This window comes from Geotrypetes seraphini, chromosome 13, assembly GCF_902459505.1.
Source record: "Geotrypetes seraphini chromosome 13, aGeoSer1.1, whole genome shotgun sequence".
NCBI lineage: Eukaryota > Metazoa > Chordata > Amphibia > Gymnophiona > Dermophiidae > Geotrypetes > Geotrypetes seraphini.
The window spans coordinates 58589830-58605675 of record NC_047096.1 but is presented as its reverse complement, the minus strand read 5'-3'; the positions used below and the strand labels follow the sequence as shown (position 1 = coordinate 58605675).

Genomic DNA, 15846 nt, shown 5'->3' with positions numbered 1-15846 from the left:
TATTTCTAGAGTCTATTTCAAATGTGCTTGCTTTACATTTAAGATCTTGTATGGCATTTTTCCTTCCTTACTTCCGCTATTTTGGAATTCTGCAAGATCTGAGATTACCAGACCTACTCAAAAACTTAAATTATCCTTTCCTATGCAGAAAAGCGTCCTTTATACTGGAAAACTAGGGAAGTTTCATCTTTTAAAAATTACTGAGCTTTGGAATAATTTTCCTGTCCAGTTCCGTGATCTGGGCACTCTTCAACTATTCTGTAAACATCTGAAAACTTGGCTTTTTTCAAAATTGTGATCTTCGTTTCCTTCTAAATTAACCCTATTTTTTTTTTTCTTTAATTTTCTGTTAACCGTGTCGAGCTCTATTCTTACAGAGAAGATGCGGTATATAAGCTTAAGGTTTAGTTTAGTTTTTTCTCCCCAAATCACTTAGCTAGGGAGTATAACCAAGGGATCCTTCCTAGTAAACTCTTTTGGGATGGGACCTTTATCAGCAAACCTGATAACTGCAGTATATTTGTTTAAACAATCAACACTAATGCATTATATCTCCACTACACTTAGCCAACATCATTGTGGTTTTTTGAAAATTTTCAAAGTGCTCCGTTATAAAATTACCTCCTTAAAATCCCAATTTCAGTAAGCAGAATTCCAACATATGAGCCAATTTGACCTTCTAACAGCGACACTCTGCCTTACCATTCTCAATCGGCCATTACCAAACCTGCTTCCTCAGTTCCCATTAATAGCAGCAAAGTAAAACCCTCAGCTAGTACGTTGTTCCAGCCCTGATTTTCTCAAACCGCTTCTAGCAGTTTGCCTTTTATTTTTGTCAAATCCAGCTGCCAAACTGCCTTCCTAGCTCGGAATGACTAAAGACTAGAAACGTCATCAGGCTTTCTCCAACCCTGATCTCCTTTCTTTTCTGGGCTTTAGAAAGACCTCTAGAGCAGCTGCTGCTGCAGCTGCTGCTAAAAGACAAAGGACTAGATTCACTAAGCTCACCGATCTGGGCGATCCGTGGGCGAGTCTTGCTGGGTGACCGATTCACTACGGATTCCTCATGCAAATGAAGTGATCGGATGCACGCCCCACAGCGACCCTATGGATCGCTGCAGAGCGATCCAGACGCATGCGCAGACCATCCTCTTTGCCTATAGATGTGATCCACGCATGCTTGAGGTCAAAATGAAAGGGGGAGGGGTGGCTGCACTCGCTGGCCCAGTGGACTTCAGAGGAATCATTTCAATGCTTTGCAGCTAGACTGGAACAACGCCGTAGTACAGCCCCACTTTAAGCCCATGGGTTAAAACCACGGGCTCACAGAGAGGCAGGGAGATTTGATTACTATTTCATTCCATTTCTTCATTATTATTGTCTTAAACTGCATACAAGACTATAATGAAAATTAAAGGCAAATGTTGGGTTTTATTCAGTAAAGTTTTCTTCCACATATGCAGGATTTCAGGGCGGCAGGGAGCAGAGTCGGCAGGGACAGTAAGTGACTGGTCCTCAGCAGTCGCTTCTTTTCTGATCGGAAAGTCCAATCGGTATTCCTTCTTCAGTTCAGTGAATGGCTGCCTTCCTACTTATGCATGCCATTTCCCCTCTTTTGCGGATCGGATTGGAGATTGATCGCACAGCTGTGTAGTGAATCGAGTCGGGAAACGATCGCAAAACCATCGGTAGACGATCGGTGAGCTTAGTGAATCTAGCCCAAACTGTCTGATCTCCAGGACAGACATACCTAATTCCCTAAAGTCCTGCTTCGGTGGTGGGGGAGGAAAGTAATAAGATCTTTAATATCCAAAGAGTAGACTGAGCAAGTATACCAAGTGTATTTTTAAAAAAATGCTATGGTTACTGTATATGGTATATATGAAAATCTTCAATAAAAGAAATCTTTAAAAAAAGAAATATATATTCAAAGAGTAGATGGACTCTCAGTGTAACATCTTACATTGCTGAAGATGCTGTCTTAATGGCAATCCCTTACATCATGCCGATATACCAGCTCAGTGCCACTGTTCCAGAGAACAGCTTCTCATTTCGGCCCCAGAAACCATATACAGCACTTTCTGAAACTATCCAAATGACTGGTAAAAATCCCAACTAAGCACCATTGGTTTCAACTATGCTTAGCTTCAAATATCCAAGAGAACCAGAAGCCTGAATGAAGCCATTAATTGACAGAATGAACACTACATCAACAAATGATTTTCATTTCTATCTTGAACACTGAAAAACATACTCCACTAAATACAGATATCTCTGCCTCCCACCAAAAAGCTGGCACTAAAAAGCATTTCATAACCACATGCCACCGCTATATTTGTCTAAGAGAAGGTACTCCAGTGCCATTTGTCTTGTACATAAACTCCGTTAGGCCAGATTTACAACCTCGAGTCAGAGTCTCCTGGTGAGATTTATACCACAGCGAGGCACCTGAACAATCCTATTAGCAAGGAAATGAAATACTGTGGCAGAAAGTGAGGATTTAAATCAGTTAATGAGGAGATGCCTAGTGTAGGGCCAGAAAACATTAGCCCTGACTGCTTTTTCACCTTGGTTAAGTGGAGCCAAGAGCAGGCTCCGAGTTCCAGTTGCATCACTATGCAGTTGCACACGGTAGCCTTGGGTAAAATCACATCTCCCTGCACACACATGGAAGAGAGCTTGGACCCACTGTTACAAGTGTGTATTGCTGCAAACACTGACAGTGATGTCCATTACTAATATCACTAATTCTGGTCAAGTCCTATACCTTGAGCATCGTTGGATTCTATTCACTATATATACCTACAGTCTGACTTTACCCCAAGAAATACTCTAAGCCAATATATGTACAGTAGAGAATGACACGGGGACCATTTACCACGGTAAACCGTGGGTCACCGCAGTAAATCCGCAGGAATGGAGACATTTGCAACTGGTTTACCGCAGGAATGGGGACAAGACCCTTCACCGCCCCACGGGAATTGGGACAAGACCTTTTACTGCCCCGTAGGAGCGGTGAAAAGTCTTACTCCTGTGGTAAAAAAAATTGCGCTTGTGTCAGACTCGGCATCTTCTCCCCAGCTCCTCTTGCGCCTATTTTACCTTCAGGAGCCAGCCATGCCACGATGAAGACAGAAGGAACCTAAAACCAAGGCCTGAGACCAATGTGATTTGAAGAATAAAATTACCAGACAACAAAAAGAAAAAAAAAAAAATTTATTTTATATTTTGTGATTAGAATATTTCAGATTTGAAATATGTATCCTGCTAGAGCTGATATTAGATATAACTGGGGACCGCAAAGTCCAGGCTGTGCTTCTTTAGCTTCCAGCTGGCTTAGGGCTCTCTCTCTGACCAGGGGGCATTTGCCCTAGTTGCACTCCCCTAACATTATTCTTGCCATGTGTGACTAAAGTATTCTGTTAGCTTGATTTTTCTAAGTAGCATTCTGTAATAATTTGGTTTGTTGAGTTTTCACAATAGTGAAGGGGATATATGTGAAAGGGAGGGGAGATGGGTTTTGTTGAACTTTGTTCTGTTTTATTTGTGTTTATAAAATGACAATTGTCAGAGGAGAAGCTCCCACCCACACACACACGGCTGCAGGGCGGCATAGGCAGGCTTCGCCGGCATCAGTTTCTAGGGGAGATTGTTGGGTTATGAGAATATATGCCTGCTGTCCTCGGGGAACATCTGCCATACAGTAGATCCATACAGAAGATAACTATCTTTGTTTTCTCCGAGAACAAGTAGGTATTATATTATCACATGTGGGACTCCCTAGCTGCCAGGATCATGACTCCAGGAGAGTTTAAATGTTAAATAAACATGAGCCTGGCAAAATTAAAGAGGGCTGGAGGGGAAGTTGGCTCTCAGGAAGTGAAAAGATTTTGCAATACTGCTTGTCCAAATTGATTGTCTCTTCTGGAATTTTGTTCCAAACAGTAAATGGGAGGACCATGTGGCTGCTTTGCAGATTTCTTCAACATAAGCAGAGCGGAAGTGAGCTACTGAGGAAATGGTTAGCTTTGTAACAGGAACCACCAATCTGTTAAGATCGAAAGCTACATATAACTGGGAAAATTTCCTATGAGGTCTAGTACAGTCCAGGCAGTATGCTAAAGCACACTTACAGTCCAGATTATGCCTCTGCAACTAACCAGCCCATTCCCTCCCGGTCCCCCTGCAGGTCTACCTTGGGCCCCTGGAGGTCCAGCGGTGAGGCAGAGCAGGAGCGATATTTCTATGCTCCTGTCTGGCAGTCTCCGTAGTTTAAAAAAAAAAAAAAAATGGCCATTGCAAGTTTCTACATTAACCTTGTGAAACTCGGCAGTCTTGCAAAGGTTGCTGCGGGAACTCATGATGGCCAATTTTTTAAATATTATTATGGAGACTGCTGGGCAGGAGCGTAGCAGGATCGTTCCTTTCTCGCTTCCCCACTGGACCACAAGGTATCTAAGGTAGACCTGCAGGAAGACCAGGAGGGGAGGGAGCAACAGAGGCTTAGTAAGAACGAAAATCAAAAAAGAGTTTAACCAGACCCAATGGGTCTATTATTGGTAACCGAGCACTGGAGAAAAAAAAACACATAACAAGAACGGACAAAACAAAAGACTGCATATAGTAATAACAGAATTTCATAAATAATAATCATAATAAAAGATAAATATCTAACTGCTGCTTTTCTTTTTTTCTGAGTTGAAGTTAGACTTTGTCTCTCCTTTGTTTCACACACAAAAAGGAGCTTTGAGAAAACTGTGTGGCTGTGGATGGAAAGCAAATGACTACTTTTATGCAATCTAGGCGCTCCTTTTACGAAGGCGCGCTAGGGCCTTAACACGCGGTATAGCGCCCATTAGCCGCTACCACCTCCTCTTGAGCAGGCGGTAGTTTTTTGGCTAGCGCACACCTTCGTAAAAGGAGCCAAGTTTTTATGGATTTGAGATGTGCGTGCTTAATTTAATAAAATACAAAGTAGAAACGTGTATGAAGAAATTGACATCTTCAAAGCGGGGTGAATCTGTGCACTGATGGGGCTAGATCTGCAAGCAGCCTAAAGTCAAGGGACGGTAGCTGAATAGCACCATGGGCTGGGGAGGGCTTCAATGGCTGGGAGGGTGTAGATGGGCTGGAGTAGGTTTTGACGGAGATTTCGGCAGTAGGAACCCAAGCACAGTACCGGGTAGAGCTTTGGATTCTTGCCCAGAAATAGCTTAGAAGAAAAAATAAAAAAATTTAAATTGAATCAGGTTGGGCAGACTGGATGGACCATTCGGGTCTTTATCTGCCGTCATCTACTATGTTTTACAGTTAGGCTCCGTCCTAATTCTACCCAAGCACAAGGATAATGCTGAAGAAATTAGAGTGATTCTCACCAGCACTATTTAGTGCCACGGAAAACTTGGTGACCAGGAAACTCGGTGTCTGCCAACTACCAGTAAGCGTAAAAGTCCTCCTGCATAATGGTCCAAAGGTTTGAAAAATAGAAAAATGACAAAATGAAGTGGCAGCTCCAATAAAAACAGGTCTCTTCTGTTCCAGAGAGCCATTTGCTACAAGAGGATCTTATCCCTACATTAAAAACTTGAAAAGTTTTAAACCTCTGAAAAGTGATCCTGGCTCCATGGGTGCAGTATAACCCTGTCTTCCGTAAAACAATGCTAGTACATTTAGAGCTTAATAAAGAAATAAGAAAAAGCATCAGATCTCATTCTTGCCTTTAATTTTTATGGCTTTTTTTTTAACAGGATTTGGTTTTAATTGACCATTAACTTTGTCACATCAAAGAGAAAGAATGTTAAGGGTATTTATGATTTAAAGGCTCATAATAATATAGTTGGAGCTGTTTCCATAGGCTAGAGCGTTTCCTGCTCATTCTCTGCCCCTGCTGTAACAATTTATGAACTTTCTGCAATTACATAAGTAATTTCTTTTAGTCATAATGACTCTTTTAATGACTCTGAATGTAATATATTAGGTAAAGAAAATTAATAAGCTCTTAAATCCTATCCAGGGGTAATAGTATTGTGCATAGCACTTGGATTGAACTGCAGGCAAAAACCCAAGAGGAGCAAGAACATTGGATATGTTTTGCTGAGCTTTCAACTAACTATTCTCAGATGGCACCACAGAAAAGAACAAAGAGAGACAGTTCTCTCCCTCCTCCAAAAGATTTCACAATACAGTAAGCAACTGCTTTATTTTCTCATTATTTTGCTCCATCTTCTTTGCTACGTCAAGTACTTGATTAGTATATTGGCTTCTAGACCCCAAAAGCTTATGCTGTAGTACTGGCTCCCTCAACATATTTTTGCCACTTTCCACCTGTAGTGTGGAAAGCGGCACCTTCTAGGGCAGTGGTTCTCAATCTCAATCCTGGGGGACCCCCAGCCAGTTGGGTTTTCAAGATATCCCTCATGATAAGACATTTGCATGCCCGTCTCCTCCATTATATGCAAATTTCTCTCATGCATATTCATGAGGGATATCCTGAAAACCCAACTGGCTGGAGGTCCCCTAGAATAGGGTTGAGAACCACTGTTCTAGGGGAAAATAAACTTAAGGTGTAGGAGAGTGGGGGAGCAGTTGGTCAGCAATTCTAGCCAATTTAAGAAAAAACAATGTTGAAGATAACGTCTGCCTTGAGAAGGCATGCTTCTTCCATGGACTTACCATATAGGACACTCTAAATTCTTCTGCATAACAGCCAGTACATTGTGTACCTCTTCCACTTCCAATGTAGAAAAGGCCATTTTAAACGCTCCTAGCTCTCACCTAATAGCAAGAGAAATTACAATGAGTTAGGAGCTATACAGACAGGTCAATTTTCAGCAGAAATCTGGAAAAAAATCATCATCTAGTCCAGTGGTCTCCAATGCCCTCCAAGATCCTCCATTGAGGTTCTCAACAGCTGGCTGAAATGTTCCTTAAGTCCTGCAAATCTCTCTTTTTTGTTTTGATTATATTTCTCTACTGTGGAGTTATTGGGTCAACCTCCTTGGTTTTAATGGAAAATATATCTACATTTATATGTTGATATACAGACCTCCTTCACAAACAGAAGAAGTGGACTGAGATTTAATAGTTGACATTCAATATATAGCTCTAATAGGGGACGTATTACTAATAGGTGATTTTAACATGCCAGATGTTGATTGAGGTTTTCCTGTTGCGGGGTCTTCTAGAAGTAGAGAGATTCTGAATTTTCTACAAGGAGAACTGTTCCAGCAGTTGGTAATGGAACCCACGCAGGATGGGACCATACTGAAATGAAAAGGTAAAGATGGAATGGTTCATAGACAAAACCGCCGAAGACAAAAGCCGCGCCGACAACTGAGCGCAAGACAGAAGTGCGCGCCGAAGAAAAAGAGTGTTTTTAGGGGCTCCGACAGGGGGTTTTGTTGGGGAAACCCCCCCCCACTTTACTTAATACAGATCGCAGCAGCATTGTGGGGGGTTTGGGGGGTTGTAACCATCCTCATTATACTGGAAACTTAACTGTTTCCCTGTTTTTTTAGGGAAAAAGTGAAGTTTTCAGTAAAATGTGGGGGGTTACAACCCCCCGAATCCCCCACAATGCGGCGCGATCTGTATAAAGTAAAGTGGGGGGGTTCCCCCCACACACACCCCCGTCGGAGCCCTTTAAAACAGTCATTTTCTTCGGCACGCACCTCCACGTTGCGCTCAGTTGTCTGCGCGCTTTTGACCCGACCCTGACGGAATAGAAAACCTGATTAACATAATAATTTTACAGCAGAAGTAGCTCTGAAAAGAATGGATGGAACCAAGTTAATGCTAGCATTTTTTTTGCTCCTTCAGCTTGTCTGCGGTGTTCTTCGCTCACATGTTTAAAGACAATAGACTGTTTTCAGTCCAATTCTTTGCAAACCATTGGACCCCTGAGGAAGGCGTGTTCGCCAAAACACGGACCGTATAGGGTCCGGTTGGATTTTTATCACTGTGCTTTTTAATTGAATTTTCATGGTTTTATATGTCAGTGTTTAATAAATTATCTCCAGAACATCTGTATCCCCAGTTTTTGTTGTTTTCATCAGTGGATTGTTTTCACTGGATCATTGGGTCTCCCCCATTTTTCTTTGTTGTGCTGCACCTATGTAATAATTGTCATTGTCATCTAACTATCCCCCTCCCCTTTTACAAAACCACGAGAGCGGTTTTTAGTGCAGGCAGGCACACTGAATGCTCTGCGCTGCTCCCGACACTCAGAGTTCTATGAGCATTCAGCGTGCCAGCCTGCACTAAAAACCGCTATTGCGGTTTTGTAAAAAGGGGGGGCATATTTTGTAGAAGCATTTAAGAGAAGAAGGGTGAATTGATTACATAAATCTTTGTTCAGTATTAGACAAGAAAAGGACTGAACAAAAACCTGAACTTGTTAACTTATTAAGAGCCATAAAAATATATTATCTGGCACTACTACTACTATTAATTATTTCTATAGCACTACCAGATGCATGCAGCGCTGTACAGGTCAAGAAGAAGACAGTCTTTGCTTCAAAGAGCTTATAATCTAAACAGACAAGACAGACAAACAGGATGTCATAGATACAGTTAAGAGGAACGGTTAATCAGTGGGCTGGGTTGGAGGGCAGTGGGGAGTAGAGTTATGGATTGAAGGCTATATCAAAAAGGTGGGTTTTCAGTCTGCTTTTAAACAAGATAAGAGAAGGGGCTTGACGGACAAACTCAAGTAATTTATTCCAGGCATAGGGGGCAACTAGATGAAAGGAACGGAGTCTGGAATTGGCAGTGGAGGAAAAGGGTACAACTAAGTGCGGCTTATCTGAGGAACGGAGTTCTCTGGGTGGTGTATAAGGAGAGAGAAGTGAGGAGAGATATTGAGGGGCAGCAGAATGAACCCACTTGTAGGTCAGCAATAAGATCTTGAACTGTATGCGATGGCAGATAGGGAGCCAGTGAAGTGACTTAAGGAGAGGGATGACATGAGCGTAATGAGGTTAGTAGATGAGTTGCGCAGCACAGATTACAAGGGGGAGAGGTGACAGTGAGGAATAGATAGCAACTAGCGTGCATGATTTGTCAGAAAAGCAGAGTGGATACCATGTTAGCCCACTAGAAATAGAAATAAAAATGGGTCTGGGTAAAAGCTGGATCTTCTGGATGCTATATTTAGCGACTTAAAAACCACCAGAGCTTTATTCAGTCGATCACATCCCCGATTCACTGCTGCCTTGGTCTAAAATTGGATGATCCAGCTTTTACTCAGTCAGCCACATCCCTAGATCTTCTGCTGCTATGTCTCAGCCAATCCCCATTCTGCTCTGGAACTTCAGAATTTTTCTTCTTCACATTAAAATTGTATCCAGAGATTCTGCCCTAACCTGCTTGATGCTGTTCAAAGGCAAGCTCAGGCAGGATATAGAGAAGATGTTTGGATCCATTAATCTGAAGGGAAAAAAAAAAATGACACTCAGGGGCAGAATAAGAAAATCTGGGGATGCAGTGGATCCAGGTAACCATCTGGCTGGGTAAACACCAGAACCTCCAGACTCTCTCTCACACACATCTACCTTTTACCCAGTCCTGCGACCACAGCTCTAGCATATAAGCTGGAGGATCCTAAAGAATGATACAGGTACAGAATTTGTCCCTGTCATATGGATAACTGCAGAAAACCATCCCATGTCATTCTTTAGTGTCTATCTCAATCTCAGTCCTTGTACACCAGGGGTGGGCAACGAGGGCTGCAATTCAGTCGGGATTTTAGGATTTCCCCAATGAATATGCATGAGATCCATTTGCATACAATGGAGGCAGTGCCTGCAAATAGATCTCATGCATATTCATAGGGGAAATCCTGAAACCCTGACTTTGTTGCCCACCCCTGTTCTTCACCATCATTCTTCAATGCAAGTCTTGAGGGTCAGTGATTGTGCCCATTCATATGATTTTTATCTCCCTCCTTCAAAAATGAAATGGGGATGGTTTCCTGCAGTTATCCACAGGGCCAGGGACTAGGACAAATTCTGTCACTGTATCATTCTCTAGATCTGTCTCCCTTCTCCATAGGAAGTTGATCTCACAAGCTATGCTGGATCCTCTAGTTGCTTTTTAAGTTGAAAGCATAGGATTCCAAAGAGAAGAAAATAAAGCCAGTTTCTATATTTTCAACTTAAAGAGCGGAAAAAAGGATCGGGTGCAGCTCCCGCACCATTTAAGGTAGAAAACATAGGGACCACAGAGTCTGACTTTTACCTATTTCTGGTCAGAACCTTCTTCCTAACCTAAGGAATGCTATTCCCCCAAAAATGTTATTAAGTTGGAAAATGTATTTGCCGGGAGGGAGGGAGATGACGCCTCAAAGCCTGTCAAAGAAACAAAACAAACTGCTTGCCCTGGATCTGTAGCATGGAATGTTGCTACTTCTTGGGGTTTGGCCAGGTACTAGGGACCTGGATTGGCCACCGTGAGGACAGGCTACTGGGCTTGATGGACCTCTGGCCTGACCCAGTAAGGCTATTCTTTACCGCAGGACCGTGAAGTTCTATGCGGTTGGTGCTACAAATTGAGTAGAATTAACAAAGTTAAGAGCTAGTGATTAACAGCTCTAGAGGTCAGTTATTGTGGACTAAGATTGTCCAGGTTAGTTGCCTAAATACTTCAGGACCAGGTATGTTTTTAGGTGTTTCCTAAATTCCCCATAAGTATTAGTGAGCATAAGTAATTGTAAAGTCAGACTGCTGAGTTTATTATTTCTTTGATTTTTTTTGATCTTGGAAATGTATTATATGTTGTTATTACTTCTTTAGATTGTGAGCCTTCAGGGGAGTTTTTTCATTTTTGTTTGATACATTGTAAACCGCTTAGGTCAGTAAAATGCAGGAGCTGTTGATCCAATCTTAAACAAACATAAACAAAAGCTACTGTAACACGCATTTGGCCTCCAGGGACGCCGCACAAAACGAGAACGCGCCCAGCTAACTAGAACTTTCTTTGCCCCCCCCCCCCTCCCTCCCCCTTCCCTTCCCCTGAAGCCACCCGTCCACCTCTTACCTCCAGGCCCTCAGTTTAAATATCCGTAACCTCCGGGGAAATACACGCACAGAAAAGAGAACGTGAGAACACCCGCCAAAACCAAAACTGGGCGGCGCAGCCAAACCAACCAACTCCAGCCGCTCTCGAGCCGAGCCGCGGCGGCCGCTGGGAATGGTGGTCCAAACGCGAGCAGGCAAGGGCGGAGTCGGACGGAGCAGGGAAGGCGCCCTCCTGCAACACCCACAATGCTCTGCGGGCGGTGACGCTTTGGGAAAGGCAGAGCAAGAGGAGTGACGGGCGGGACGCTCTCAGGTCGGGGCCAATTGCCTCCGCCCTGCGCAGGCCTTCCATCTGCCGCGCCCCGCCCACCGGAAGTTGCATCAGGCAGGAGGTTGGACGAGCCCCGGGGTCGAGCGCGCTGAGCTGGTTGCCATGGCTGCCGCGGAAATCTGGGAGGACGGTGGAGAAAGCATGGAGCAAAGGCTGGGGAGAGGGAGAGAAGGATACAGGACCGCTGGCGGAGGGGGAAACCGGATGAGGGGAGGATTGATGGGCTGACAAGAGACTGGCCTCAAAGCCAATAGAAAAATAAAACGCTCAGACAACAAAGTTGAATAAAAGTCTTTTTATTTTGGAATTCAGCTTTGGGAAATATACATCTTAGAAGATGAGAATAGCTTTTCTGGGTCAGACCATTGTGACTTTTAACCAATCCAAGCAGAGTTGCCAGATGGTAAGAAAAAATTTCCAACCAAACTCAAGCAAAAAAGTAGCCCAAACAATTGCCACTGGAAATGCCTCTAATTCAAAGGTGCAGGGGGGGGGGGGGCGCAGGGGCCATGGCCTCCCCAAAAATTTGATCACTGATAGTCCAGTCCTGCTCACTGCTAACCCGGTCAGTGGCAGCTGATTTCTTCTGCCACTAAGCAGCAACCAGCCTGCTCGGCACTCAGCAGCTTGACTGGCTCCTGTGAATCACAAGAATTTGTGGGAGCCAGTTGAAGAAGCCACTGGGCACCGTGCAGACAGCGCCAAAGCACGCGCCTGCTGGTTGCCACTCAGCGGCAGCAGAAATCAACTGCCACCAACCGAGAGGAGGTAGGTGTACACTGCAGAGCCTGGGAGGTGGGAGGGAAGAGGGCTGGGTGCAGGGGGTAAGGAGTTGGGAAGGCAAAGAGGACATATGCTCAGGAGGCTGGGAAAGACAGATACTGCACATATTGGGAGAGGGTTGGGAAGGGAGCGAAATAAATGCTGCCGGTGGGGGAGGGAAAAGGAACGGAGAATTGTTGCACATAGATGTGTGGTGTGGTGTGAAAAGAGATGATATATATGGGGAAAGGGAGAATTGTTACACTGGGAGGGAGGAGAGATGACTCAAAGAAGGGAGAGATGTCAAACCACTGGCATGAGAGAGAGAGAGATATGCCAGACCACAGAATGGAAAGGAAGGAGGGGAGAGAGATGCCAGACCACAAAAAGGAGATGAGAGAGATGTTAGACCTCGGGAAGAGGGAGGGAAGGAGAGAGAGAGATGCCAGACCATATGAAGGGGGAAGATAGATATCTGACCATTGGAGAGGGATGAGATGGTGCACAGCAATGGGTGTGACAGGGAAGAGATAAGAAAGGGATAGCACAAGCGGAATAGAAATCACGAATGTAATGTAATGGTTAAACTGCTAGCTAGGGTGGTGAGCAGAAGGGAGTAGGGTTACGAGTTGAAGGCTCTCAAAAAGGTGGGTTTTCAGCCTACATTTGAATAAGGCGAATGGTGGACAGACTCAGTTTATTCCAGACCGACAGGGGCACAAATAGAAAACATATCAGGAATAATATTCAGTCAAACTGTTAATGTTTAATATTAAGTTAATGTTTGAAACTACAATAAATGGTTTATGCTTGATTGCAGGAATTGTTGTATTTTCTTTTAAACTATCTTACCTATTCATCACGATTCACATTTTCTTTTTTCTTTTTTTAAGTTTTCTTTATTGAAATAACACAAAGTAACACAATTGCTACAAAAAAAAAAAAGGCAAAAGCTTAATACAAACATTTGCAGCTCAGAACAGCTGAAATACAATTACACAAAAGCAATGACTAATCCCAATCCAACCCAAGAATTCCCAGGGGTCCAAAACAAGAACAGCAACCTCAAAAAGAAAAAAAAAATCCTAAACACCAGATTTCCAGGTAATATAGGGATCCCAGATTTTATGAAAAGGCTAGACAACCAGACTTCACTGCTGTCAATTTAGTCATCAAAAAAATATAATCAATTTTATGAAGAACAGCCTCTATAGATGGGGCAGAGAGAGACCTCCAGGCTCAAGCCAATACCAATCGTGCTGCTATAAAAACGTGGGACACCAGTCGATGGACCCAGGGTAGTACCCTAGATGGACAAATATGCAAAAGACAATGCTCTGGCCATTCAAGGTGAGAAGTCCCCAAAATCTGAGAAACCAAAGCATAAACTGACTTCCAAAATCCCCTTATCTTAGGGCAGGTCCACCAAATATGCAGCATATCACCCTCCCCAACACATTCACACCAACAAGCCCCAGTGCCCAGCCCAAAACAAGCTTGTATGCGAGCTGGGGTATAATACCAGCAAAAGAGCATCTTGTGGCCATTTTCTCACAAAGCACCGTCGATACACAAAGCAATGAAGAAATACTACGTTGCCATGAATGTGATGTGAAGATCTCTCCCACCGTCGTATATAAGTAGAAATGGGATCTCCATAAGACAGCAAAGCCAAATAAATTTGAGAAATCACACCTCTACTAGGACCCCTATGCAGTGCTCTTTCCAGGTTAGTTTCAACCAAAACTAAATCATCGACTGCATAGCGATGTAAAAAAGTGCATAATTGAGTATAACAAAAAGAATCAGGAGGCAACAAGCCATACTCCATCTTGTAAATGTTGAAAAGAAACCACCCGTCCCTCTTCCCAAAATTGGTCAAGGGTATAAAGCAGCCCACTCTTTCCCCATCTCAAAAAAGTACCATTAGTAAGGGCTGGGAGAAAAAAAATCACGATTCACATTTTTAATCTTCCTGCAGCCCTAATAAAAGTCTTCTGACCATATTTAAGTCTTGCTCAGACACAAACAAAGCTACCAATGTTTGTCTTTCAGTGGCCTCTAAAAGACTCTTCCAATAGTGCTGACAAATTTTCTAAATCAATGCCTCCTCCTTCCACATGATCACCTAGATTGTCCCCTGGAGATTTCCTCAAGTCACTCAGAATGAATTATACTCTATTCCAGGGGTGTCCAACCTTTTGGCCGAAAAAAAAAATTTCTGCAAACGTGCAAATGCTGCAGCAAGACGGTAAACACCCAGGGGCAGCAGAGAAAAACACTGCATCGCCCTCGACCAGGGCCGCACAAAAATACTTCACGGGGCTCCATAGAAAGCCTGCATGGTTCCTAAAGCAATCTTGAATTGGATTTGTTTTTTTTTCATCGGTGGCCAGTGCAGTTGTTCTAATAGGAGACTTGCCCTCTCGTATCGATTCTTCCTGAAAATTAGTCTGGTGGCAGTGTTTTATAAGTTGTAGGTTTTTGTGTTCTTTTTCTGTAATGCCTACCAAACTACATGCTAGAAGTACAGTAAAACCTTGGATTGCAAGTAACTTGGTACGCATGTGTTTTGCAAGACAAGCAAAACATTTTATTAAATTTTAACTTGATATACAAACAAGGTCTTGCGATATGAGTACATACAGTATTTTGTATTAAGGTTTTGGGGTTCTGGAGTTTCCATTATTTCTTATGGGGAAATTAATATGAGTGTTTTGGATTAAAAGCACATTTTCAGAACAAATTATGCTTGCAAACCAAGGTTTTACTGTATACAAGTTTAGCTCCCCTGGCCAGTTTGTGCATTCCAACTCCATTTTCTCTTATCCCTCCCTGCAAGGATGGCCTAAAAGAGCTTATAATCACAAAATTATTACCCTAGCAAGCAGCTCACTTGGCAGGAGCTACTGCTCCTCATCGAATCCTCTTCATCATACATGCATTTTTAAATGAAGTTTAAAACATACCTGTTCAATAATAATAATAAATAACAGTTTATATACCGCAGTACCGTTAAGTTCTATGCGGTTTACAAAAGATTAGTGAAATACAAGTTGGGAGAACAAGTGGGGGAAATGACCAGAGAACCGTTAAGGAGGGGAAAGGGAGGAACGGGTCAACTATCTAGGTACTTCAGGAACAGGTGAGTTTTGAGGCGTTTCCTGAACACCTCGTACGTGGTGGGCGAGAGGAGTTGTTCTAGTTCTTTACCCCATAAAGCTGCTTGATGTGAGAGAAGGTGTCCATAGTGTTTTTTTAGTTTGCAACCTCTGACCGAGGGAGAAACGAAGTGCAAGTGGGAGCTTCTCTTGTGTCTGCAGGCTGAGAAGGAGAAGAGATCGGTTATGTATTTAGGGACAAGACTGTAAAGAACTTTAGAAGCAGGCGAACGCTGTGTGCTCTCCTCCAAGTGTCACTTACGTTCTCCCCCCCCCCCAAAAAAAAAAAAAAAAAAAAAAACCTGTACATGATCCCCACCTGTACATCAGAATCCTTATCCATAACTAACTGTAATCACAGGCTGTTTACTTGGGGGGGGGGGGGGTTTGTATTAATTCACTGTGATTGTATCAGATGCTGATCTTGTCTTGCTCCCATGTCATTTCTTGTCTTCCTCCCAGGTAGTTTCATAATTTAAGTTTTGATTAAACGCTTATCCAAAAGTACAAAGTATTTAAAAATAACTGGGAGACGAACATTTTTAAATTATTGGACATACACAACTAAATAGCTGGG

General features: G+C 43.1%; 1 protein-coding gene across 4 annotated transcripts in view; it reads right to left on the bottom strand.

The window, feature by feature from the left end:
- Window positions 1-11297, bottom strand: part of BRCA1 (BRCA1 DNA repair associated) — a 120979-nt gene extending 109682 nt beyond the window's left edge. For 2 of the 4 annotated variants that reach the window (XR_004536763.1, XM_033918009.1), the window contains exons 1-2: window positions 11035-11297; window positions 6673-6774 (exon numbers count right to left, since the gene is read on the bottom strand). Coding sequence is in view for 3 of the 4 variants with exons in the window: in XM_033918009.1 (XP_033773900.1) it covers window positions 6673-6752 (80 nt within the window). In the remaining variant the exon portion in view is untranslated. Of the gene's footprint in view, window positions 1-6672; window positions 6775-9362; window positions 9425-11034 lie in introns of those variants that run through there. The other 2 variants (XM_033918007.1, XM_033918008.1) reach the window with 2 other exon arrangements.
- Between the last annotated feature and the right edge of the window lie 4549 nt (window positions 11298-15846).